General features: G+C 46.6%; 2 protein-coding genes across 4 annotated transcripts in view; both read left to right on the forward strand.

The window, feature by feature from the left end:
* LOC120023935 (ena/VASP-like protein) overlaps positions 1-18,882 on the forward strand; it is a 47,462-nt gene extending 28,580 nt beyond the window's left edge. Inside the window, exons 2-13 of the mRNA XM_038968038.1 lie at positions 40-220; positions 3,111-3,288; positions 10,805-10,871; positions 13,775-13,839; positions 14,076-14,308; positions 14,751-14,857; positions 15,048-15,087; positions 15,200-15,254; positions 15,457-15,517; positions 18,366-18,426; positions 18,523-18,580; positions 18,845-18,882. Of these exons, the coding sequence (XP_038823966.1) occupies positions 40-220; positions 3,111-3,288; positions 10,805-10,871; positions 13,775-13,839; positions 14,076-14,308; positions 14,751-14,857; positions 15,048-15,087; positions 15,200-15,254; positions 15,457-15,517; positions 18,366-18,426; positions 18,523-18,580; positions 18,845-18,882 (1,144 nt within the window). The remainder of the gene's footprint in view (positions 1-39; positions 221-3,110; positions 3,289-10,804; positions 10,872-13,774; positions 13,840-14,075; positions 14,309-14,750; positions 14,858-15,047; positions 15,088-15,199; positions 15,255-15,456; positions 15,518-18,365; positions 18,427-18,522; positions 18,581-18,844) is intronic.
* Positions 18,883-21,057: 2,175 nt separating this feature from the next.
* LOC120024299 (transcriptional repressor protein YY1-like) lies at positions 21,058-25,332 on the forward strand. Of its 3 annotated transcripts, none has more exons than XM_038968508.1 (6): positions 21,058-21,746; positions 22,850-23,012; positions 23,308-23,352; positions 23,584-23,644; positions 23,780-23,938; positions 24,218-25,332. In XM_038968508.1, the coding sequence occupies exons 1-6, from the start codon at positions 21,203-21,205 to the stop codon at positions 24,398-24,400; spliced, it is 1,155 nt and encodes a 384-aa protein (XP_038824436.1). In that variant the 5' UTR covers positions 21,058-21,202; the 3' UTR covers positions 24,401-25,332. The 3 variants fall into 3 exon arrangements, with proteins under 3 accessions (XP_038824436.1, XP_038824437.1, XP_038824438.1); XM_038968509.1 differs by having other exon boundaries at positions 22,862-23,012; XM_038968510.1 differs by lacking the exon at positions 23,308-23,352.
* The last annotated feature ends 1,219 nt before the right edge of the window (positions 25,333-26,551 follow it).

The following is a 26,551-nucleotide window of genomic DNA, read 5'->3' on the forward strand; positions in this document are numbered from 1 at the left end:
TGCGTCAAATTGATAAAGAAATTGACTGATTGTTTTTCTCGTCCCCCTCAGTGAGCAGAGTATCTGCCAGGCACGAGCCTCTGTCATGGTGTATGATGACGGCAGTAAGAAGTGGGTTCCCATCAAGCCAGGCCAGCAGGGCTTCAGCCGCATCAACATCTATCACAACACTGCCAACAACACCTTCCGCGTGGTGGGAGTCAAGTTACAGGACCAGCAGGTAGAGGTACACACACACACACTCACAAACACACACACACACACATTGATCTAAAATGGCCTTGAAGGTAACCATGAACTCTCTCCTCCTTTCCACCTCTCCATCTCTCCACCTTTCCACCTCTCCTCCTTTCCACCTCTCCATCTCTCCACCTTTCCACCTCTCCACCTTTCCACCTCTCCTCCTTTCCACCTCTCCATCCCTCCACCTTTCCATCTCTCCACCTTCCCACTCTCCTCCTTTCCACCTCTCCTCCTTTCCACCTCTCCACCTCTCCATCTCTCCTCCTTTCCACCTCTCCTCCTTTCCACCTCTCCACCTCTCCTCCTTTCCACCTCTCCTCCTTTCCACCTCTCCATCTCTCCACCTCTCCATCTCTCCTCCTTTCCACCTCTCCTCCTTTCCACCTCTCCACCTTTCCACCTCTCCTCCTTTCCACCTCTCCATCTCTCCACCTTTCCACCTCTCCTCCTTTCCACCTCTCCTCCTTTCCACCTCTCCACCTCTCCATCTCTCCACCTCTCCATCTCTCCACCTTTCCACCTCTCCTCCTTTCCACCTCTCCTCCTTTCCACCTCTCCATCTCTCCACCTTTCCACCTCTCCACCTCTCCATCTCTCCTCCTTTCCACCTCTCCACCTCTCCTCCTTTCCACCTCTCCTCCTTTCCACCTCTCCAACTCTCCTCCTTTCCACCTCTCCACCTTTCCACCTCTCCTCCTTTCCACCTCTCCACCTCTCCATCTCCCCTCCTTTCCACCTCTCCTCCTTTCCACCTCTCCATCTCTCCACCTCTCCTCCTTTCCATCAATCCTCCTTTCCACCTCTCCACCTCTCCACCTCTCCTCCTTTCCACCTCTCCATCTCTCCTCCTTTCCACCTCCCCTCCTTTCCACCTCTCCATCTCTCCTCCTTTCCACCTCTCCTCCTTTCCACCTCTCCACCTCTCCATCTCTCCATCTCTCCACCTTTCCATCTCTCCTCCTTTCCATCTCTCCACCTTTCCATCTCTCCTTCTTTCCACCTCTCCACCTCTCCATCTCTCCACCTTTCCACTTCTCCTCCTTTCCACCCCACCTCCTCTCCTCCTTTCCACCTCACCATCTCTCCGCCTCACCATCTCTCCACCTCTCCTCGTTTCCACCTCACCACCTCACCATCTCTCCACCTCACCATCTCTCCTCCTTTCCACCTCACCATCTCTCCACCTCACCACCTCTCCATCTCTCCACCTCTCCTCCTTTCCACCTCACCACCTCTCCACCTCTCCACCTCTCCACCTCTCCATCTCTCCACCTCTCCTCCTTTCCACCTCACCTCCTCTCCTCCTTTCCACCTCTCCCCCTTTCCACCTCACCATCTCTCCACCTCACCACCTCTCCATCTCTCCACTTCTCCTCCTTTCCACCTCTCCATCTCTCCATCTCTCCACCTTTCCACCTCTCCTCCTTTCCACCTCTCCATCTCTCCTCCTTTCCACCTCTCCACCTCACCATCTCTCCACCTCTCCATCTCTCCACCTTTCCACCTCTCCTCCTTTCCACCTCTCCACCTCTCCATCTCTCTACCTTTCCACCTCTCCACCTCACCACCTCTCCATCTCTCCACCTCTCCTCCTTTCCACCTCACCACCTCTCCACCTCTCCACCTCACCACCTCTCCATCTCTCCACCTCTCCTCCTTTCCACCTCTCCACCTCACCACCTCTCCACCTCACCACCTCTCCACCTCTCCTCCTTTCCACCTCACCATCTCTCCACCTCACCACCTCACCATCTCTCCACTTCTCCACATCTACCTTTCAACCTCTCCTCCTTTTCATCTCCATCTCACCACCTCTCCACCTCTCCTTCTCTCCACCTCTCCACCTCTCCACATCTCCACCTTTCCACCTCTCCTCCTTTTCATCTCCACCTCACCATCTCTCCACCTCACCACCTCACCACCTCCATCTCACCACCTCCATCTCACCACCTCACCACATCTCCACCTCACCATCTCTCCATCTCACCACCTCACCATCTCACCACCTCACCACCTCTCCATCTCACCACCTCACCACATCTCCACCTCACCATCTCTCCATCTCACCACCTCACCATCTCACCACCTCACCACATCTCCATCTCACCACATCTCCATCTCACCACCTCACCACCTCACCACATCTCCATCTCACCACCTCACCACATCTCCACCTCACCACCTCACCACATCTCCACCTCACCATCTCTCCATCTCACCACCTCACCACCTCACCATCTCTCCATCTCACCACCTCACCATCTCTCCATCTCACCACCTCACCACATCTCCATCTCACCACCTCACCATCTCACCATCTCTCCATCTCACCACCTCACCATCTCTCCATCTCACCATCTCACCATCTCTCCATCTCACCATCTCACCACCTCACCACATCTCCATCTCACCACCTCACCATCTCTCCATCGCTCCACCTCTCCACCTCACCATCTCACCACCTCACCATCTCACCACCTCACCATCTCACCATCTCTCCATCTCACCATCTCTCCATCTCACCACCTCACCATCTCACCATCTCTCCATCTCACCACCTCACCACATCTCCATCTCACCACCTCACCATCTCTCCATCTCTCCATCTCACCACCTCACCATCTCTCCATCTCACCATCTCACCACCTCACCATCTCACCATCTCTCCATCTCTCCACCTCACCACCTCACCACCTCACCACCTCACCACTTCTCCATCTCTCCATCTCTCCACCTCACCATCTCTCCATCTCTCCATCTCTCCACCTCACCATCTCCTCATCTCACCACCTCACCATCTCACCACCTCACCATCTCACCACCTCACCATCTCTCCACCTCTCCATCTCTCCATCTCTCCTCTCTAGGTGGTAATCAACTACTCCATAGTGAAGGGTCTGAAGTATAACCAGGCCACGCCAACCTTCCACCAGTGGCGTGATGCCCGTCAGGTCTACGGACTCAACTTCGCCAGCAAGGAGGAAGCTACCACATTCTCCAATGCCATGCTGTTCGCTCTCAATGTCCTCAGCACTCAGGACGGAGGTGAGAGAGAGAGAGTGTGTAAGGGCGATGGGGTGGGTGTGTGTGCTCGCGTCTACTATTATTAACTTGCAGTTGGCTGATCAGATGTGTTCTGGTTTTAAACTGTAACGTGCTAACGAGATAAAGCCTATGGAGTTTGACACTGACAGATGGACCAGTGTATCTAAGGTCACTAGAGACCAGATTAACAATACTAATGAAGCAGTTTGGCTCACAGACACACACACACACACACACACACACACACACACACACACACACACACACGCACACACACACAGGTTAAAAACGTATGGGTCTCACAACACATGACAGTCGGTCAGGCAGGCTCTTTGTGTGGTTGGCTGTAAATGTGTGTGTGTGTGTGTGTGTGTGTGTGTGTGTGTGTGTGTGTGTGTGTGTGTGTGTGTGTGTGTGTGTGTGTGTGTGTGTGTGTGTGTGTGTGTGTGTAGCCGCTGTGTGTCAAGCCCAGTGTGTGTCTGTGAGGCTCAGGGTGTTAATAGGTCTTTAACCCCAATCGGGGTGACAGTGGGCAACAACAGGCAGATTGGGGGGGGTGGGGCATGAATAGACAACATGAATTGGGAAAGCCCTACAGGTGTAGGATCTTAATTTGATCACTCTGTTGTTGCTGAGAATCTTCCTGCACGGCAGTGTATTCAACATTTTAAAAAGGCTTCTAAAGTTTGTAATTCCCACTTTAAAGTGTCAGGTTTGATTTGCCCTGACGAAAAATGTATCAACCCCTACAAAAAAGTTCCATTAATTATAATCCACATAATAATTCACATGTCCTCTTGCTGCAGGATTATTTTCCTGCCGTAGCAAACTGTCTCAAATTAAGATTCTACATCTATACCCTATATACTGTAAATCTCATTAATTATGGCAAGGGGGGAAAGGGAGCCTGTCATGCAAGGTGAAGTCAATGCCATTTCAATTCAGTCAATCTGAGGTATGAACGGGTGGCACTTACTTTCAATGACCCAATTTTCCGATTGGAATTTCAATCCACTTCGACTGAATGGACTGATTTGAAAATGGACTTAACCTTAAAATGATGAAGGGGCTGAGAGGCAGAAAAAGGATGTAGACAGGTTAGTTTTTCTACTGCAGTTTGAATAATGCAGGTGAGTCAGAGTGCTGGGGCTGTCTGTCTGTCAGTCCATATTTACTGTCATTCTGTTAGAGTTCCTCCACAACCTCATAGTTCTTTCCAGGGGCACAACTTTCACTGGGGATGGGGGGGGACATGCCCCCCTACATTCTGAAATTGCATTTTTGTCCCCCAGTTTTATAATTGGAATGTGATACAAAACGAGGAAAGGGTGTGCTTTAGGACCATGCAGACGCCTCTGAGCGGTCGGGTAGGCTGTTTGGAGTGTTTATCCGAGAAAATATTAGTTGCGCCCCAGGTTCTCTCCATGGTCACCCACAGCAGGGTCACTCAGTTCACTCTCTCTATGGCCTTTTAGGGGAATTGGCTTTGCTTTTCTCGCGCTCCACAACTTCACACGTGGACGTTGAAACCGTGGCATAGAGCCAAATGAGCACATACATTGCAAGGCATAGACGGAGCCATTGACAGTGCAACGGCGTCAAGAGGCAATGTGTAACTGGAACCCAGTACAGGATACATAACATGACAACATAGCCATTCTAACTTATTTTATATCCACATGCTTTGCTCCTGTTGTAATGTATCAAGAGGCGTCAGGCTAAGATTATCACCTCACGCTGAACCCCAAAACTCACCCCGGTGGTGAAAGAGTTCATTTGCTTTAAAGATGATGACCTTAATTTTCCCTTTGGACTCAGATTAACCCATTTACGCACACACCCTCATAAACACACACACCTTCAGTGCACTGTACACATTAACAAACAAACACACACACACACACACTGCGGGCACAGTCATACACACTGCAGTGTCATAATCTCCTGGGACAGAGAGAGGGGGAGAGAGAGCGATAGAGAGAGAATGATGGAGAGAGGGGGAGAGAGAGCGATAGAGAGATAATGACAGAGAGAGGGGGAGCGAGAGCGATAGAGAGATAATGACAGAGAGAGGGGGAGAGAGAGCGATAGAGAGAGAATGACGGAGAGAGGGGGAGAGAGAGCGATAGAGAGAGAATGACAGAGAGAGGGAGAGAGAGCGATAGAGAGAGAATGATAGAGGGGGAGAGAGAGTGATAGAGAGAGAGGGAGAGAGAATGACGGAGAGAGGGGGAGAGAGAGCGATAGAGAGAGAATGACGGAGAGAGGGGGAGAGAGAGCGATAGAGAGAGAGGGAGAGAGAATGACGGAGAGAGGGGGAGAGAGAGCGATAGAGAGAGAATGACGGAGAGAGGGGGAGAGAGAGCGATAGAGAGAGAATGACAGAGAGAGGGGGAGAGAGAGCGATAGAGAGAGAATGATAGAGGGGGAGAGAGAGTGATAGAGAGAGAATGACGGAGAGAGGGGGAGAGAGAGCGATAGAGAGAGAATGACAGAGAGAGGGAGAGAGAGCGATAGAGAGAGAATGATAGAGGGGGAGAGAGAGTGATAGAGAGAGAATGACGGAGAGAGTGGGAGAGAGAGCGATAGAGAGAGAATGACGGAGAGAGGGGGAGAGAGAGCGATAGAGAGAGAATGACGGAGAGAGGGTAGAGAGAGCGATAGAGAGAGAATGACGGAGAGAGGGGGAGAGAGAGCGATAGAGAGAGAGGGAGAGAGAATAACAGAGAGAGAGAGTGATAGAGAGAGAATGATAGAGGGGGAGAGAGAGTGATAGAGAGAGAATGACGGAGAGAGGGGGAGAGAGAGCGATAGAGAGAGAATGATAGAGGGGGAGAGAGAGTGATAGAGAGAGAATGATAGAGGGGGAGAGAGAGCGATAGAGAGAGAATGACGGAGAGAGGGGGAGAGAGAGCGATAGAGAGATAATGACAGAGAGAGGGGGAGAGAGAGCGATAGAGAGAGAATGCTGGAGAGAGGGGGAGAGAGAGCGATAGAGAGAGAATGATAGAGGGGGAGAAAGAGTGATAGAGAGATCATGACAGAGAGAGGGAGAGAGAGCGATAGAGAGCGAATGATAGAGGGGGAGAGAGAGTGATAGAGAGAGAATGATAGAGGGGGAGAGAGAGTGATAGAGAGAGAGAATGACAGAGAGAGAGAGAGAGAGAGATGGAGAGAGAGAGAGGGGGAGAGAGAGAAAGAGAGCGAGAGAGAGAGAGAGATGGAGAGACAGCTATACAGAGAGAGTGATAGAGAGATAATGACAGAGAGAGGGGGAGAGAGAGCGATAGAGAGAATGATAGAGGGGGAGAGAGAGAGAGAAAAAGAGCGAGAGAGAGATGGAGATGGAGAGACACAGCTATACAGAGAGAGTGAGAGAGAGAGAGAGAGAGAGAGAGAGATATAAATAGAATGATACAGAGAGAATGAGGCAGTGGAGTCCTCTCCTCCCCAGTCCTCACAGTAACTGTGTGTTTTCTCTGCTCTCCTCCTCTCTGTTAATTAAAATGAGTCATTGAGGAGTTGTCACTGGGGCCCAGTCTTCAAGTGCTCCGCTTTTCTTTTGCGGAATACACACACAAACACACTGTCACGGCCGTCAAAAGAAGTGGACCAAAGTGCAGCGTGGTGAGCGTACATATTCCTTTTATTTTAGAAAAATGACGCCAACAAAACAACAAACAAAGAAAACAACCGTGAAGCTTACAGGGCTAAGTGCCACTAACAGAAGTCAACTACCCACACTGAAAGGAGGGAAAGGGCTACCTAAGTATGATTCCCAATCAGAGACAACGATAGACAGCTGTCCCTGATTGAGAACCATACCCGGCCAAAACATAGAAATAAAGAAACATAGAAAACAAAACATAGAATGCCCACCCCACATCACACCCTGACCGAACCAAATAGAGACATAAAACGGCTCTCTACGGTCAGGGCGTGACACACACAGACTGGGAACAAAGAGGGTCCAGTGACAGAACAGAAGATACACCACCACCCCTCTGCTCTCTGCTCTGTCTCCGAGTGTCACAGACCCCCCCCCCCCCCCCCCCCCCCCAGCCTATGTGTGTGTGTGTGTGTCTCTCTCTCTCTGTGTGTGTGCTCAGCAGACGCCATAATGTCAAGGGTTAGACACCCTCTCTTCTGCAGTCCTTGGAGGGACTTATACAAACCAACACACACACACACACTGAACACTCATGCGCAACAAACAGGGTTAGGCCTACACCTCAGAAAGAGGCTTACTGAAACAAACACACTCGCTACCTCGCTCGCGCACGCTCACAAGATGATGAAAGTGAAACATGCTGACATCACGTTCATTTAAGCCCGTAAATGTGGCAGTAGACCGCTGACTGAACTGCCAAACAGCAGGTCCTACACTCAATCCACAAATTCCCTCCTAGCCCCTATGATGAGATCTAAATGGATTCGATAGGTATGCTGTAAGTAATATGGGAGCAGCCTTATTGGACACACCTATTCAATCCTCTCGGGTCTAAACAAGTGCCTATGGTGTAGGGGTTGATTTGGGATTAGGCCTGAGCCTCACAGCACCTCAGGCCCCTTACCACTCCTCACAGCACCTCACGTCTGCCCCCTGGTGTTCCCGAGGCCTGGTGCAGACGGGCCTCACTGATCTCAATGGCCTGCGTGTGTCTACTGTATGTATGTCTATGGAGCCACCTGGCCAGTCTCTCAGTGACCAGGCTTCTGGAAGATGGAGGGCCTCGTTAAAGGTGAACTACCCTGTACACACTCTCCTGCTGCTGCATAGAGGTGTGGATTACTAGAGATGACACTGGAGACGAGAGGGGTAGGAGGGGGATGGTGTGGGTGAGGCAGGAGAGATACCTGGACAGGTGAGCGCGACAGAGGAGGAGGAGAGAGATGGAGGAAGAGGAGGGCTCAGGGCGAGCTATGGTGAGCAGAGAGTGGGTCTGTCAGTGCTTCTGTGTCTGCCACAGCCGATTCGTCCTCTTCAATATGTCCTGTAGGTACTGCTGCTGGCTGTCTCTCACACTCTTACTGGATTGTGTGTATGTATGTCTGTGTTATAATCGTGACATAGAATGTGTGTAAATGTGTTAAGATTGTGGCATGGTGTGTGTGTGTGTGTGAGAGAGAAAGAGAGCGAGAGGTGTTTTCAGGTGACTGAGCGTTGTGGATATATTAGTAGTTTGTGGACATTCATTTCATTTTGATTGGGTTTGAGGTGTGTTTGTTGGGCAAGATCTGTTTGGTGCTATGACTACTAGTAGTGTGTGTGTGTGTCGGTGTGTGTGTGTGTGTGTGTGTGTGTGTGTGTGTGTGTGTGTGTGTGTGTGTGTGTGTGTGTGTGTGTGTGTGTGTGTGTGTGTGTGTGTGTGTGTGTGTGTGTGTGTGTGTGTGTATGTGGGTGCTGAATGATATTAGATAGCTGTTGGGTTGTTGTGGATACTGGGATTATGTGTGTTGTGTTGTGTTGTGAATATTGTTGGTATGTTATGGTGTGTTCCCTGTAGTGGATTTTCAGTATGTGGATGGTTGTGTTAGGATGTAAACTGTTGAGTACTTGCTTTTTGTTGTCAACGTGTGTGTGTGTGTGTGTGTGTGTGTGTGTGTGTGTGTGTGTGTGTGTGTGTGTGTGTGTGTGTGTGTGTGTGTGTGTGCGTGCGTGTATGTGATAACTAATTCATAACTAATTAATAAGAGATGAGGTAGCAGTATGGAGCGGTATGGAGAGTGACTGTCCGGAGATCGTGAGCGATTGTGTGAGATCGTGAGTCCGGTTGCTTTGTTGTTGTGTGTTATTTTGGAACACCGGCTGTAACTCGACCAACCACAGCCATCAACATCCTCTCTAACCAATCACCGGTTGCTATGGAGACACTTCCGGCAGTAGTGAACGACATATGAGATCGTAGGTCATAAGTAATGTGTCAAACTCCAAGCCTTGAGGAATACCTTTGGTTCAGGGCCCCCACATTGCCAGTCAAACTGGTACCACTGTGAGGCCCTCTCTCTTTTTGTAAAGTCACACAGGCAAAGGTTGGGCTATGTAACTAGTCTCTCTAGACGTCCAGGCTGCCTCCCACAATGTTTCAATGTTCCGGCGCAACACGTCTGTATGAAACAAAACGTCAGTTTGGCATAGAGGAACTACGTCACCGCTGTATCATAGTAGCTAGCAAGATGGAGATCACCGAGGTTATTTTTAATGAGTGCATTTTGCAAATGGATACCCAGCAAACCAAAAGTGGTCATGTGAACGTTCCCAGAACATTTGTTAGGTCGCGTCAAATGTCCTCATAAGACTGTCCAGTCATGCAGAGGATTATAGAACGTTTGTATAAAACATTCGCCTGATGTTGCAAGAATGTTCCTAGAACACATTTCATTTGTTCTGTGAAGGTTCCCCAGAATGTTTCATTAGGTTGTGGAAACAGTCTGGTGGGAACATTGTGGGGACATCACAAAATATATTTTTCCAAAACACATAACATGTCCAGTTGTGCAGATGATTCTACAATGTTTCTTTTAGGGTGCAAAAAAAAACATTCACCTGATGTTACAAGAACGTTCCCAGAACACATTTTGTCTGTTCTTTAAAGGTTCCCAGAATGTTTCATTTGGTTGTGGTAACAGTATAATCATTAACATAACTGGACAATTTTTGTGTGATGAGAACATTTGCCGCAACCTAAGGAATGTTATGGGAACTTTCGCAGAACCAATTTTGGTTTGGCGGGACCAATTTTGGTTTGGCGGGAAAACATGACTGGTACATTGTGTTATTACATTACCTGGAAACCTAATGACAACGTTTGGGGAATGTTCTGTGGTGGTTGTTACAGATGTTGTGCACAACATTTTAGTGAATGTTAGGAGAACATTCCAAGGATATGTTGTATATATTTTATTATAAAAACCCTAACTAGAACTTCATGGGAATGTTATCTAATGTTCTGGGAATGTTCCAAGTCTGCTGGGTAGTTTGTATCAACTACCTTCACTAAACGCAAGATTTTTGTATTTTATTATTATCGAAGGTAAGAAGAAAGTCACTGCTGTTGCCTAGGGTCATATTTACGAGACTACTATGTAACAGGAGTATGTGTTTGTGATGTAAGAGAGAGTGAGTGACAGCTGTGATGCAGGTGGGAGTGGTCTACGCCTCTCACCTTTCAGGTAGATAAGACACACACTGGGATTCTCCCTCTCTGTCTCTCTCTGTCCCTCTCTGTCTCTCTCTGTCTCTCTCTCTCTGTCTCTCTCTGTGTGTCTCTCTCTCTCTGTGTGTCTCTCTCTCTCTGTGTGTCTCTCTCTCTCTGTGTGTGTGTCTCTCTCTCTCTCTCTCTCTCTCTCTCTCTCTCTCTCTCTCTCTCTCTCTCTCTCTCTCTCTCTCTCTCTCTCTCTCTCTCTCTCTCGCCGAACACCAACAATAAAGTCAACCATACAAACAATAGGTAATAAATATCTCTTGTCTTTTCTCCCCTTCTCTCTCTCCCTTCCTTCCCTCCTCTCCTTCCAGGCCCGGTGGTCCCGCGCCCAGTGCAGAATGGGCCCACTACAGACGAGATGGAGGTGCAGAGAGCAAGGTGAGGCATCGAGGTACTCCGCAACAACCACGTAACAAGACACAGCGTTGACATAACAGCCACAAAACATTGAAACAACGTTCACACAACATCCACACAACGTTTCCCACAGAGAGGATCACCGCAGTTCCATTAATGAGATTGTATAGCTTATTATTGGATGTCAGCATGGCTAAGACAGGAAATACATCAGACACAACATTCACCGAACTTCCCAGAGATGTTTCCCGACGACAGGATTAGAGCGGTAAACACACTGTGTTGTCTGCGAGTCTGTCAGCAAAGACTGCACAATAGAGAACGGTCTGTCACGCAGGACTCAGTCTGCGAACAGGCAGCAGCCCTGTCCACATGACCCCCAGCCAGACATCTGTCCTCATCAACCTTTTATTCCTCTCCTCCCTCTGTTCTCTCTCTCCCTCTGTCTCCTCACGGGATTAACATAGAGGAGGGAGAGAGCGAGAGTTTCAGAGAGTCTGACAGAGAGAGAGCGAGTAAAAGAGGGAAAGAGAATGATGGAGTTATAATGACAGCTTAACACAGGAAGTGCTTATTTGTGCTAAATCATGGTCGCGGCAGATTGTGGAGAATAGATGTTAATAGCAGATTTGTGCTTGAGATTATGCTCCAAGACTATTCGATTGCACCATAGCACCTATTCAGAGAGGTACAGTAACTCGAGCTGTTTCTGCTATCTATCTCTGTCTCTACGCCCCCAGGGAATTACACAAGCCCTTTGTTGCCTGAGCTATTTCTGCTCCGCTTATCATTTCATCTCAATTCCAAATGCCAAAGCAGAAACAAAACAAATACGATTGCATTATGGATATGTGATGACCTCTCAGTGGAGAGGACACCCCTGAGGCGCTCACTAGTGGTAAAAGTCAGGATTGCACTGCAGCTCTGTGTCGGGTGGAGATCAAAATATCAGATGCTTGTGTGCGTGTGTGTGTGTGTGTGTGTGTGTGTGTGTGTGTGTGTGTGTGTGTGTGTGTGTGTGTGTGTGTGTGTGTGTGTGTGTGTGTGTGTGTGTGTGTGTGTGTGTGTGTGTGTGTGTGTGTGTGTGTGTGTGTGTGGAGCCCCCTCCAGTGGTAACAGTCAGTGTGTATCTCCCAGGCCTGTGGCTGCTGGGTCAGCACATCTCCTCTCCAACATTACACACAGCTGGAAAATTCCACTTCCTCTCTGTGTGCTCTTTCGCTCTCTTTCTCTGTCTGTTGTCAATTCAATCTACATTCAGTTCAAAGGGCTTTATCGGCATGGGAAACATGTGTTTACATTGCCAAAGCAAGTGAAATAGATACTAAACAAAAGTGAAATAAAGAATCAGAAATGAACAGTAAACATTACACTCACAAAAGTTTCAAGAGAATAGAGACATTTAAAATGTTATATTATGGCGATGTACAGAGTTGTAACAATGTGCAAATAGTTGAAGTACAACAGGGAAAATAAATACAACTAAATAATGGGTTGTATTTACAAGGGTGTTTGTGCTTCACTGGTTGTCCTTTTCTTGTGGCAACAGGTCACAAATCATGCTGCTGTGATGGTATTTCACCTAACAGATATGGGAGTTTATCAACATTGTATTTTATTTTGTATTATTTGTGGGTCTGTGTAATCTGGGGGAAATATGTGTCTCTAATATGTCTTTCGGTGTCTCTCTGCCCAGAGCTCTATCAAATGTGTCTCACATCAGAGGGAGAGAGGGTGAAGAGAGGGAGGGGAGATAGAGAGTGGGTAAAGAAGGAGAGAACGGGGGAAGAGAGAGGTGGGGGTGAGAAGAAGAAATGGGGGATCATCTCATAAAGCCTGCAGCATAGTGAACAGCAGGGAGAGTATCTCTCTTGTCATGGAGGTTAATAGCGCTACTTGTCCATGTACTGCACATAAGATTGGATTTGATTACTGCACATAGGCAGACATACAGGATACGTACACTGTGTGTGCAAAACATTAGGAACACCTGCTTTTTCCATGACATAGACTGACCAGGTGAATCCAGATGAAATCTATGATCCCTTATTGATGTCACTTGTTAAATCCACTTCAATCAGTGTAGATGAAGGGGAGGAGACAGGCTAAAGAAGCATTTTTAAGCCTTGAGACAATTGTAGACATGGATTGTGTACGTGTGCCATTCAGAGGGTGAATGGGCAAGACAAGAGATAGAAAAGTGCCTTTGACCGGGGTGTGGTAGTAGGTGCCAGGTGCACCGGTTTGAGTGTGTCAAGAACGGCAACGCTGCTGGGTTTTTCACACATGTCTCAAGAATGGTCCACCACCCGAAGGACATCCAGCCAACTTGACACAACTGTGGGAAGCATTAGAGTCAACATGGGCCAGCATCCCTGTGGAACGCTTTCGACACCTTGTAGTCCATGCTCCGGCGAATTGAGGCTGTTCTGAGGGCAAAAAGGGGTGCAACTCAATATTAGGAAGGTGTTCCTAATGTTTTGTGCTCTCAGTGTATACCACCACATGCCGTCATTTTACCAGACCTTGGACAGCTGGAGAACTGTAGAGCAGTAGGACTGTAGGCTAACTGACTGTGGTGCATTTAAGCAATAAGGCCCGAGGTGGTGTGGTATATGGCTAATATACCACGCCTAAGGGCTGTTCTTATGGATACTAAACCCCCAAGGTACCTTATTGCTATTATAAACTGGTTACCCGTGGTATACGGTCTGCTATACCATATCTTTCAGCCAGTCTGCATTCAGGGCTCGAACCACCCAGTTTATAAATACAATTGAAGGACTGCTGGCTGTTTGTCAAATGCCCCTGCTCTACGGGGCAATAGGGCTCTAAGGCTTTCTGCCTATCTCACTGACTGTGCTATGACAGGCATAAAATGGAGGTGGGCTGACTGACTGACTGTGTGTCTGCTGTCTCCCCAGGCAGATGATGGAGCAACAGCAGATGCAGGCCCACATGGAGAGGGAACGACGATCCTCGAACCCAGGTGAGGAAAACGCTAAACTCAACCTACCGAACAGTGAAATGGAAATGTTTTTAAAGTGAAGGTCGTCTTTACAGTCTCAAGGGCCTGATGTGAGTGCATATTCCCTTTCAAAGTCAGACACTGTGACACTATAAACAATGTCTTATTTCCTCTCTTCTCTTTCTCTCTCCCTCTCTCAATTTCACCAGGCTCTCCTTTCCCAGGCCATCCCGGTGTGCTCTCTGTAGCCCCCCCAGCCCCCATGCCGCCCCCCATGTCCATGGGCTCCTCTTTAGGTGGAGGCCCCCCCTCCCTGGGTGCCCCTATGCCTCCTCCCCCTCCCGGGCCCCCTCCCCCCTCGGCAGGGGCTCCCCCGCCCCCCCTGCCTCCTCCGCTGCCCATGGGTGGAGGGGGACAGGGTGAGGAGGCTCCCGCCCCGACGGGACTCGCCGCCATGATTGCTGGAGCCAAACTGCGCCGCGTCAATAGAGTGAGATGCCAATCACACTAATCACCATGTTACATAACATAAAATAGTACATGGACTTACCCTCTCAGACAATCTATCAATACCTTCATAGACATGGGGATGTAAGAGCATCCTATGAGGGTTTATGAAGATGTAATGAGGTTTATAGTAGTAACATCAAGGCCCAGGCAAACATACTGCGTGGGCATCTCAAAAGTCTAAAGACCTCTCCTCCTCCTCTTCTTCGGTCCTTCATCTGCACTGATCTCATAACAGAGGATGGGTGAAAGCACAATGTTCACCAAGCCCAGCTCTTGCATATCAGTGGAGCTGAACTAGGAAAGGAAGCCCCTTCGGACCATTAACTTGTGCTCCTCCTCTTACAGCTAGGTGACGTCACACACACTCCGTTCTATCCTCACCTAACATACGGTGTGTGTGTGTGTCTTCCTTCTCTCGCCAGCCTGAGGACTCTAACTCTTCAGGATCGGGGGCCAAAAACGATGCCAACAGGACGAGTGGCGGCAGCGGAGGACTGATGGAGGAGATGAACGCTCTGCTGGCGCGGAGGTCAGAGCATAGAGTTAGAAACACTAGAACAGACATTCCTATTCAGAGCATTGTTAAAACCACCACAACAGGCATTTCTATTCAACATCATTTCCTGTCATATGTGGAGTGGGCCGGCAGCCATATTGAATGTACTACTTTGATATCAAACTGAATGAGGGTCTGACTTGAGGCTTCTTCTTGCCCCCAGAAGGAAAGCAGCGTCAGAGAAGCCTGAAGACAGCCAAAACGTGAGTGATGCTAACTGATGATACAACAGTGACATATGACTCTTTTCATCATTAAATGTATGGCTCACTTCTCCTTAGTTGACCTCAACATTTTCCTCCTGTTGTTTTTCAGGATGACCCGAACGGATCCCCTTCACCCAGCACCAGGGGTGGACAAAACGCCACAGGTACTACAGTCATACACACTATATACAATATATACAGTACAAATACAACACAATATATACTGTACTACACAAGAACAACACATTATATGCTGTACTACACAAGAACAACACCATATAAACTATATAGAAACAATACAATTGACATGTTTAGGTAATGTTTTTCCTCACCTGACCCCTGTCTTCTCTTCTCCTGCCCTCTCAGATGGAGGGAAGAAGCCATGGGACAGAGCCAACTCTGCCGAGAGGTCATCACTGGTATCAAGGTGAGAACCTGAGGGACTCAGTCAGTCTGCCAACATACATCTAATAATTAATCAACGAGGCTGGCACTAAGACAGCATTGAATGAGCTGTATACCGCCATAAGCAAAAGAGAAAACGCTCACCCAGAGGCGGCGCTCCTAGTGGCCGGGGACTTTAATGCAGGGAAACTTAAATCCGTTTTACCAAATTCCTATCAGCATGTTAAATGTGCAACCAGAGGGAAAAAAACTCTGGACCACCTTTACTCCACACACAGAGACGCATACAAAGCTCTCCCTCGCCCTCCATTTGGAAAATCTGACCATAATTCTACCCTCCTGATTCCTGATTACAAGCAAAATTAAAGCAGGAAGCACCAGTGACTAGATCAATAAAAAAAAGTGGTCAGATGAAGCAGATGCTAAGCTACAGGACTGTTTTGCTAGCACAGACTGGAATATATCCCGCGATTCCTCCGATGGCATTGAGGAGTATACCACATCAGTCATTGGCTTCATCAATAAGTGCATCGATGACGTCGTCCCCACAGTGACCGTACGTACATACCCCAACCAGAAGCCATGGATTACATGCAACATCCGCACTGAGCTAAAGGCTAGAACTGCCGCTTTCAAGGAACGGAACATCTAACCCGGAAGCTTATAAGAAATCCCTCTATGCCCTCCGACGAACCATCAAACAGGCAAAGCGTCAATACAGGACTAAGATCGAATCGTACTACACCGGCTCTGACACTCGTCGGATGTGGCAGGGCTTGCTAACTGTTACAGACTAAAAAGGGAAGCACAGCCGAGAGCTGCCCAGTGACACGAGCCTACCAGACGAGCTAAACTACTTCTATGCTCGCTTCGAGGCAAATAACACTGAAACATGCATGAGTGCACCAGCTGTTCCGGACTAATGTGTGATCATACTCTCCGCAGTCGATGTGAGTAAGACCTTTAAACAGGTCACATTCACAAGGCCGCAGGGCCAGACGGATTACCAGGACGTGTACTGCGAGCATGCACTGATCAACTGGCAAGTGTCTTCACTGACATTTTCAACCTCTCCCTGTCCGAGTCTGTAATACCAACATATTTTAAGCAGACCACCATAGCGCCTGTGCCCAAGAACACTAAGGTAACCTGCATAAATGACTACCAACCCGTAGCACTCACGTCTGTAGCCATGAAGTGCTTTGAAAGGCTGGTCATGGTTCACATCAACACCATTATCCCAGAACGCCAAGACCCACTCCAATTTGCATACCGCCCCAACAGATCAACAGATGATGCAATCTGTATTGCACTCCACACTGCCCTTTCCCACCAGGACAAAAGGAACACCTATGTGAGAATGCTATTCATTGACCACAACTCAGCATTCAACACCATAGTGCCCTCAAAGCTCAAGAATAAGCTAAAGACCCTGGGACTAAACACCTCCCTCTGCAACTGGATCCTGGACATCCTGACGGGCCGCCCCCAGGTGGTAAGGGTAGGTAATAACACATCTGCCATGCTGAACCTTAACACAGGGGCCCCTCAGTGGTGTGTGCTCAGTCCCCTCCTGTACTCCCTGTTCACTCATGACCGCACGGTCAGACACGACTCCAACACCATCATTAAGTTTGCCGATGACACAACAGTGGTAGGCCTGATTTCCGACAACGACAAGACAGCCTATAGGGAGGAGGTCAGAGACCTGGCCGTGTGGTGCCAGGACAACAACCTCTCCCTCAACTTGATCAAAACAAAAGAGATGATAGTGGACTACAGGAAAAAGAGGACCGAGCACGCCCCCATTCTCATCGACGGGGCTGCAGTGGAGCAGGTTGAGAGCTTCAAGTACCTTGGTGTCCACATCACCAACAAACTAACATGGTCCAAGCACACCAAGACAGTCGTGAAGAGGGCACGACAAAACCCTTTCCCCCTCAGGAGACTGAAAAGATTTGGCATGGGTCCTCAGATCCTCAAAAGGTTCTACAGCTGCACCATCGAGAGCATCCTGACTGGTTGCATCACTGCCTGGTAAGGCAACTGCCCGGCCTCCGACCGCAAGGCACTACAGAGGGTAGTGCGAACGGCCCAGTAAATCACTGGGGCCAAGCTTCCTGCCATCCAGGACCTCTACACCAGTCAGTGTCAGAGGAAGGCCCTAAAAATTGTCAAAGACTCCAGCCACCCTCGTCATAGACTGTTCTCTCTGCTACCGCATGGCAAGCGGTACCGGAGCGCCAAGTCTAGGTCCAAGAGGCTTCTGAACAGCTTCTACCCCCAAGCCATAAGACTCCTGAACATCTAATCAAATGGCTACCAAGACGTATTGCATTGCCCCCCCCCCCCCCCCCCCCCCGGCCTTTTCCTTCTTTTACACCGCTGCTACTCTCTGTTGTCATCTATGCATAGTCACTTTAATAACTCTACCAACATTTACATATTACCTCAACTAACCGGTGCCCCCGCACATTGACTCTGTACCGGTACCCCCCTGTATATAGTCTCGCTATTGTTATTTTACTGCTGCTCTTTAATTACTTGTTACTTTTATTTATTATTCTTATCCGTATTTTTTAAAACTGCATTGTTGGTTAGGGGCTCGTAAGTAAGCATTTCACTATAAGGGCTACACCTGTTGTATTTGGCGCATGTGACTAATACAATTTGATTTGATTTGAATCAAGGGATTGCCTGTTTAACTGTGTAAAGGACTGTACATGTTTCCCTCTGTACACTTAATGCCTTATATGTGCACTTATTTTTCTCTTGCATGTTCGCTCTCTGTGCATTCGTCAAATAAATACATTGAAATACCAGTGATGTTATGAAGTGTGTAAGTGTGAGAGTGTTTTACTTTTCTGTAGGGTACGACCTGTGGGGAGTAGCAGCGACACAGACGCCTTAGACTTTGACAGAATGAAGCAGGTAAGGTGCCCTGCAATCAGTCAGTGGCACATACGCTTTGTAAATCTGAAAAGGTATTATACCTGTTAGGATTCACTTTTTTTGTACTTGAAACAGGAAATCTTGGAAGAAGTCGTTCGTGAATTGCACAAGGTGAAGGATGAGATCATTGACGGTGCGTCGTCCTCACTCACCTCATCAGAGAATGTCTCCATGGGAAATTGACTGTAGTTTTAACTACACATACGTTTGTAACTGATCAAATGTGCTTGTTATTGTTAGAGAGGGAGAAGTGAGACGTATTATCCACCAGAGAGCATCAGAAACAGAGAAACTGAAACTAATAATGCTAATATACTATTATTGGGCTTTGACAGCACCTTTTATGTCTATGACATGGCCTGTAACACTCCTCTTGTATGTCACTTCTCTCTTCCAGCCATTAGACAAGAACTGAGCAGAATCAGTACGACATAATCTTTCATGCGACTCCAGCTTTTGGAACCATCGTCCCCACGCCAACTACTGTTAGGAAGCAAGGAGAGGATCAAGGCCCGAACTACGACCTTTTATTTATTGTACATTGCTGTGATGTTGTAGCAACATAACAATGTTGCTGTAACACCACAGGAATGTTACGTTTGGTTTGGAGGAATAGGATGGATGGACACTCTCACTGCTTTCCTCTGTTTCTTTGGGTTAGGTTTTCTCTCTCTTTTTCCTTTCTATCTGTCCATCGGTAACCCATGTTTGCTGTTCTTTTTCCAGTCTTAAAGGCGACATTTATTCAATTCAATGAAGTAACCTCTTGTTTTTTGGGGGGGAGTTTATTGTTTTGTTTAAAAAAAGGTTGTTTGGGGTTATTATTACTACCATTGTCATTATTATGACTATTATTTTTATTATTGTAGATGTAATGGTGTGAACATGAATAGTAGTAGTTTTAGTGATGCAATAGTAAAAATGACAAAATAATAATGATAATGATATGGATGATGATAATAATAACACATCATTTTATGTCAGCCTTTTATGTTTTATATTGTATTTTTTTCCCCTTTTGGTTTTGTTTTTAAAATACAATAATAAGCACATACGGATTTCTTTCTCATGACCTGACCTTGAGATTTTTTTGAAGAGTTTTGTATCCTTTTCGCCAACACAGTTTTGTGTGTGTGTGTGTGTGTGTGTGTGTGTGTGTGTGTGTGTGTGTGTGTGTGTGTGTGTGTGTGTGTGTGTGTGTGTGTGTGTGTGTGTGTGTGTGTGTGTGGAATCACTGACTGAAAGATTTTTAAAAACAGGTCTTTAACCTGAAAGGGAGGGTGGTATATAAACTGTTGCTCTTTGGATATTGCAATCTTATGAATAGAAAAACATCAATACACCAGAGTATTTGTGATGATGTTGTTAAAAATGTCTATTGGCTGCAAGAATAAGTATTGTTCGTTTTATTATTTACTTTTATGACCAAGTGCTTCCTGGTTTAAAAATTTTTAAAAGACACACACTACATTAAAAATGAATTCAAATAAAACTGTGAACAACGTCTTGGATAAATGAAGTGGTCTCTGATTGTGAGAGTTTTGTCTGTTTTTTTTATTTTTAGTTGTGCTTGATTAACTGCTTGATTCAGTGTTCATTCTCAAGTATTCACCTAGTCAGACCATGTATTCATACACTATGGGCGACTATGTACATATTTTGGTCAATCGGTTCCTTTCAGTTTTACTTTGTAACAACACATAATACTATCCTGGGGCGAATTCATTGGGGATCAATTTAGAGCAGTGCAATGTATAGGGTTGAATGATTCTCTACATAAAGGAGATCCTGATAAGAATATACTCTTGCAGTCAGTAGGCAGGCTAGGTATTGCAGATACATGACTGCACCACAAGAGGCAATACAATATACTGTCTGGAATGTGGATTTTGTTGGATTTTGTCCCCATGTATATACCGCCATCTAGAGGTCAGATTAGGAAAGAGGTAAAAGACCAGCTACTGTATATAGTGACCTAATTTACAGTAAAGGTGTATTTGTAGAAAACCCAACAAACATAAGTCAAGTGCAGTATTTCCCTTTGGATGTGTAGGGTAGTATTCAAGAAGTATATGCAGCGGTATGAAATACATCTATAAGATTAGATGGGCCAAATACCAGTGGGTATTTGAGGTGGCCGCTCCTCTACCAGGGTTTCCCAAAGTCGGTTCTGGGGCCCCCCCTGAGTGCATATTTTCTTTTTTTGCCCTATCATAACACAGCTGATTCAAATAACCAACTCTTTGCCCTATCATAACACAGCTGATTCAAATAACCAACTCATCATAAAGCTTTGATTATTTTAATCAGCTGTGTAGTGCTAGGGCAAAAAAAAAAAACATACTCCACGCCCAAGGACTGAGTTTGGGAAACCTCGCTCTATGAAATAGTAATATTCTGCATTCAGAAAACGATTTAAGTCTTATGATGCATTACGCATAGCAGTGAGTTGGTCAAAGTCTTTAGCAACCTAGAAAATATTCACCAAGCCATTCATTTATTAATTCATATGTGATTCATTTATTTTTTGGTCTAAGCATATCCCTCACCAGACACACTGTTCCAGAAGTCTCGCGATGTTTGTGATTTTTTTTAGAGCATAGTGGCGACGGGAATTGGTGGTGTGGGACGGAATTGAGTTAGATAGCTATTTGTGTTATCGTAGAGAGAGAGAGAGAACCTGAACAGGGGGTGTGTTTGTTGGGCAAACGAACACAGCACAGGGTGCGTGAGAAGCAAGCTGGCGGAATTCAACATGGCATCCGGCGATACGCTGTATATTGAGGCGGACGGCTCGGAAATGCCGGCCGAAATAGTGGAGTTGCACGAGATAGAGGTGGAAACGATACCAGTGGAGACTATAGAGACTACGGTCGTCGGGGAAGAAGACGACGATGATGATGACGACCAGCCGATGATAGCACTTCAGCCGCTGGCATCAGACGACCCGAATTCGATCCACCACCACCACCATCAAGAAGTGATCCTAGTGCAGACAAGAGAGGAGGTTGTTGGCGGGGATGATTCGGATATGCATGCGGACGGAAGTTACGATGATCAAATCCTCATCCCCGTCCCAGCACCCGGCGTCGAAGACGAGTACATCGAACAGACTCTGGTAACTGTGGCCGGGAAAAGCTCGGTGGGTCGGATGAAGAGAGGGGGAGGCGGCAGTGGCAAGAAAGCGGGGAAAAAGAGCTATTTGGGTGCTGCAGAAGCAAGCGGTAGAAAATGGGAACAGAAGCAGGTGCAAATAAAGACTCTGGAGGGGGAATTCTCTGTTACAATGTGGGCGTCGGGTAAGTGGTCGGTTCTATGTAATCTATCAATTCGAAAATTGTATCTCGCTCCCGGCATTGTTCGTGCTTGGTTGTTAGCCTGTGCAAGGGGCCTTGTTGCAGGGCGTTGTCCTTCTGCACCAGTCTATTTCCTCGGGTAGTTCACCAGGCCACGGTCGGGATCACTTTTAGTTGTTTTCGGTGCAGAATTGCCTGTCGGTTAGATTGAAATGTTTTTGTTTTGAAGGGAGGCCATGTTTTTAGATGTTGATGGGCGCCGCCATGTTCCCCGAGAACCAGTATGGCGGCCCGAAAAAATGGCGATAGAGCGGCGGGGCGAAGATGGCGGCGGTTGGGGGAGCAAGCGCGCTGTTGGCTCCAGAGAGTAGGCCGCGATGGCGTAGCTAGCTAGCTATTTTCAACTAGGTTAACTAGCTAGCTGGCTAACGTTGGCTATGCGGACAATTAGCTTGCTGCAGCCGTGATTATCTAGGTCAATAACACTGTAATTTAGCACCAGTTGAGTTCTGTTAGATTTAAATGGCTGGACAAATATATTTGTTTGCCAAAATAAGTAATATTTCTAGTCTACGCCCACGCATTGATGCACACACATTTCGTCTGCATAACCTGCTAACGTTAGCTAGCTTAAAAATATATATATTTTTAGCTCTGTTACTGTTAACAAATGTTCTACAAGTTACAGATAGCGAGTTTCCAACACAGTAAGACGTTCCTAAAAACGAAGACCCTACGCAATTTGCCTTGTCCAGTATTGCATGAGCAACGTTTATCCGCATTTGGATTATGCATGATTGATACATTAGAATTATAGTCCCCCGTTCGCGTGCTAGTAAACCCATTATAATGTGGCTACAATAAAAAAAAATATGCGACTACCATCAGGGTTAGGAATTATGTTGGCTGGGAAACGGTGCAGGGGGATCAAGGTGATGCATGATTGTATACATTGTATTTACTTTTGGTAATAACACAGCCAGACTAGCTACACTGTCTAGAAATATTGCTGCAGTATTGTTGTTAACATGACTGTTTTCAAACTGCAATGGTGTACCCCGGTCTTGTAAGGCTATTTTCGGTTAAGTCCCTGCATTGTATCCTAGATGACAAAAAAGACATCGACCATGAGTCGGTTGTTGAAGAACAGATCATTGGGGAGAATTCCCCTCCGGACTACTCTGAATACATGACTGGGAAGAAGCTGCCCCCTGGAGGAATACCTGGCATCGACCTGTCAGACCCCAAACAGCTGGCAGAGTTCGCCAGGTCAGTGTCTGTCTAAACTCACCTGTCCGTCAAGGATATGTACAATAAACACACACAACTATTGCATAGCCTAAGCTCTGACACACAAATAATTGTGGCACACCTCGGAAAGTGGTGTTTAGCAAGATGCCAGGATTTTTGACTCTCTTCGTGTAGCCTGGCTACTCAAGTCTTGGAAGGTAGCGCTTGATGTGGCAGCTTTCCTGTCGTAGATGTTGGAGGTATATAGCCTAATCTCCTTCCTAAAGGGAGTGATGAGCTCTTTCTGACTCCCGTGTGGATGTTGTGTTCTTAGCCCCTTCAGTAACTCTGCGGGTCCCTATGGTCAGAGCCCAGTGCGGTAAGTTCTAGAGTTCAACCCACGCACTGACACAGAGCACCCGGACACAGTGAAAGGAGGGAACCGGCTGTTTCAGCCATACTGAAACTCTTCCATGGGTGCTGGTTTATATTATTTGGTTAGCAATTGAACATGGTTACTTGGATTTTGTATATGGGCAACATTATTTGAGTTCTGTTTCCTGTGAATGCAATAGGATAAACGTTACCTCCACATCTGCTGTTTTCTCAGGATGAAGCCGAGGAAGATAAAAGAAGATGACGCTCCCAGGACGATAGCCTGCCCTCATAAAGTAAGTAGTCAGTTTCCAACAGTATCTTTCCTACCCGGTCTCTTTCTCAGTCTATGCCCGACTTGACAGTTTTCTTGGTCCCCATTGAACCGTAAGGCGTCCTACATGGCTCAATAATGGAACTCTCTCACTCAGGGCTGTACTAAGATGTTCAGGGACAACTCGGCGATGAGGAAGCATCTCCACACCCACGGGCCTCGCGTGCACGTCTGTGCCGAGTGTGGCAAGGCCTTCGTAGAGAGCTCTAAACTCAAACGCCACCAACTCGTTCACACGGGGGAGAAACCCTTCCAGGTGCAATACCCAGACACACACTCACATAAAGGAGAAACCCTCCCAAGTACTCTGTGTTTGACACTGTAGTGTAACATTTTTGCCGTGGGGGTTATTCACAAATTTAAAATAAGTCCCGTAACTTGCATTGAGGGTTTGCATACATTTTGCTAGGACATTGACACAAAAAGACTAATGCATGTTGAGCACTGAATTTAACTGCACACACTTTTACTAATAATTTGTATATCCTAATAAATGTTTCTTGTTGTCCATCCATGGTCTCTTTTCTGTGTGCAGTGTACTTTTGAGGGCTGTGGGAAGAGGTTTTCGCTGGACTTTAACCTGCGCACACACGTTCGTATCCACACCGGAGACCGGCCCTACGTATGCCCCTTCGACGGCTGCAATAAGAAGTTTGCCCAGTCAACCAACCTCAAGTCTCACATTCTCACACACGCCAAAGCCAAAAACAACCAATGAGAGCCCTCCGACCTGCCCCAAGTCCCACCCCCAATGACACCACACGTCAACTTCCTTTGAGGAAATAAATAAATGGGGGGGAGAAGAATAAAGACTAAAGAAATTCAAAAGGTACTGAAATTCTCCCCCCTTCTCCTGTTGGATAGGCTGACTAAAGTACAGCGGCACTCTTGAAAAATAATAAACCCTCCTCCCATCCCCCTCTCTCTCCTCCCTTCATAGTGGCATCATGTTGTTGCCAGAAATATTGAACTCACGGACAAACATCAGAGACTATGCTTTCTACAATGGAGCTGCAAGAGCGAGAGAGGGAGCAATCTGTTTGTTTTTCCACTAAATGAATTTCCACTGACCGGTCTTCATATCTACTGCATAGCTTTTAATTTTCTATTTCTCCAAGTGTGCATATTGTACACTTATTTTGGGAAATGTTCAGTAAGACAATTTGTGATAATTATTGAGATCCGCTTACCATATGATGGTCCCTCAGACAAGACTTACTGTACCATCACATCGCTTCAAATAGTATTTTCTGTAAAAAGTTCTGGTTTGCATATTCATCCCTACTTTTGGTTGTATTCCTTCTAACCATTAAATAATCTTGTATACTTGTATTGTATGGCTGTATTGAAATGATGTAGACCTTGATAGAGGTGTGATTTAAAGTGTTAACCAATTTAACTTTTAGTCATGAGTTGCTTTCTTTTTTTATGGATTGTCCCCTTGCAGAGAAACGTGTCCCTACCGTTGATTCACTGCGAGCCTGTCTCTGTTGGAATACTGAAACACATTGAAATGAAAATCGCCAGCGTGACCATCAGTTTCTTTGTTAGAATGTAATGTACAGGCGTCCGTCAACCATGACCTTTCTTTGTTGATATTTACACCCATGTATTTCAATGGCCCACAATAAAACGGTCATCCCAAATCCATTTTTTACTTTTCATTCCTTTTCTAGGCCTGGGGTGTAATCATTAGTCCAAAATGTTGCATTTGCAATGAAAATGTTTTTTTACATTCAGGTAGGTCCCTTCCTGTTTGTTTCCTAGTGAATAGATCCCCTGACATGAGCCTGGAGTGTTTGTCATAAGTGTGGTGAAAAACATTGCTTGCATAATACTGGAGACATGGGCTCAATCGTAAATTGACCCCTAAGCACTTCTAGAGATCTGAGTTATTGGTATAAGCAATATGGTGAAACTTCCACCTAGCCTATCAAAGGGCAAGGTGGTGCTATTGGCATAATACTAACACCTCAGATCTCCACAAATGCATAGGGATTGAAGGAATAATCCCATTCCACTTCCTACTATATTTAGGTATTTCTTTTCATTAGTCCACTGCTGATAATAGTCCCAAAATGTTTTGCATGTCAGCAATCAAGTTTTCAAGATATAGGACTTTCAAAAAGCAAATAGTGATTTAGTGGTATTTTTGTTATTTTTGTATCTACTCTATATTTTGTAATCTGATTAAGTGTTGGTTATATTGATCCATGAAGAGCAACAAGCCAGTTGGTTTGCTAAAACAACTGAAAGGATAATTACTACCCACGGGGCAAAAACTTGTGGAATCAATGTTTCCATGTCATTTCAACCCTAAAAAAATCTGTGTGAAGCCGTTGAATCACAGTGGAAACCTGGATATTTTTTTCACCCAACTTTCAACCTAAATTTACTGTGAATTCACATTAGTTGACAACTCAACCAAATGTAAATCAAAACTAGACGTTGAACTGACGTCGGTGCCCAGTATTGTTTTTATTTGAAATAAGACGTGGCGGAGGCTTTTTGAAATTGAGCCGCTGATCTCAAGTGGTTATTAAACTTTTCCTGTTACTAATGTGCAGTGAGCTTCTGGCGCCCTGGCATCACCCAGGTTGGTGCCACAGACTCTACAGAGAGCGGCTGGGGATGGGGTGCCTTGATCAATGGCTTCGGATCTGTCCTCCGGTCTTTCCCTCCTGCTGGAGGAGACCACCATCCCCCTCGTTCAAACCAGCTTCATTGGGGCATGCTGACGAGCCAGGGATTTTGAGGTGGAGGACTGTGCTCAGATAGTTGAGACAGTCTGAGTTTAATATCTTACCATGCAGCCCATAAATGATAAATTACGTAATTCTTGTTTTAAAGTGTCTTTGAGATTCTTCTA

This window comes from Salvelinus namaycush, chromosome 29 (genome assembly GCF_016432855.1).
Source record: "Salvelinus namaycush isolate Seneca chromosome 29, SaNama_1.0, whole genome shotgun sequence".
NCBI classification, from domain to species: domain Eukaryota; kingdom Metazoa; phylum Chordata; class Actinopteri; order Salmoniformes; family Salmonidae; genus Salvelinus; species Salvelinus namaycush.

Bases quoted from the DNA above. Each gene is read 5' to 3' on its own strand.
- LOC120024299 (XM_038968508.1), top strand. From the start codon at position 21,203: ATGGCATCCGGCGATACGCTGTATATTGAGGCGGACGGCTCGGAAATG. The intron at 21,747-22,849 runs GTAAGTGGTCGG...ATTGTATCCTAG, and splicing joins TGTTACAATGTGGGCGTCGG to ATGACAAAAAAGACATCGAC. The intron at 23,013-23,307 runs GTCAGTGTCTGT...TTGTGTTCTTAG, and splicing joins CAGCTGGCAGAGTTCGCCAG to CCCCTTCAGTAACTCTGCGG.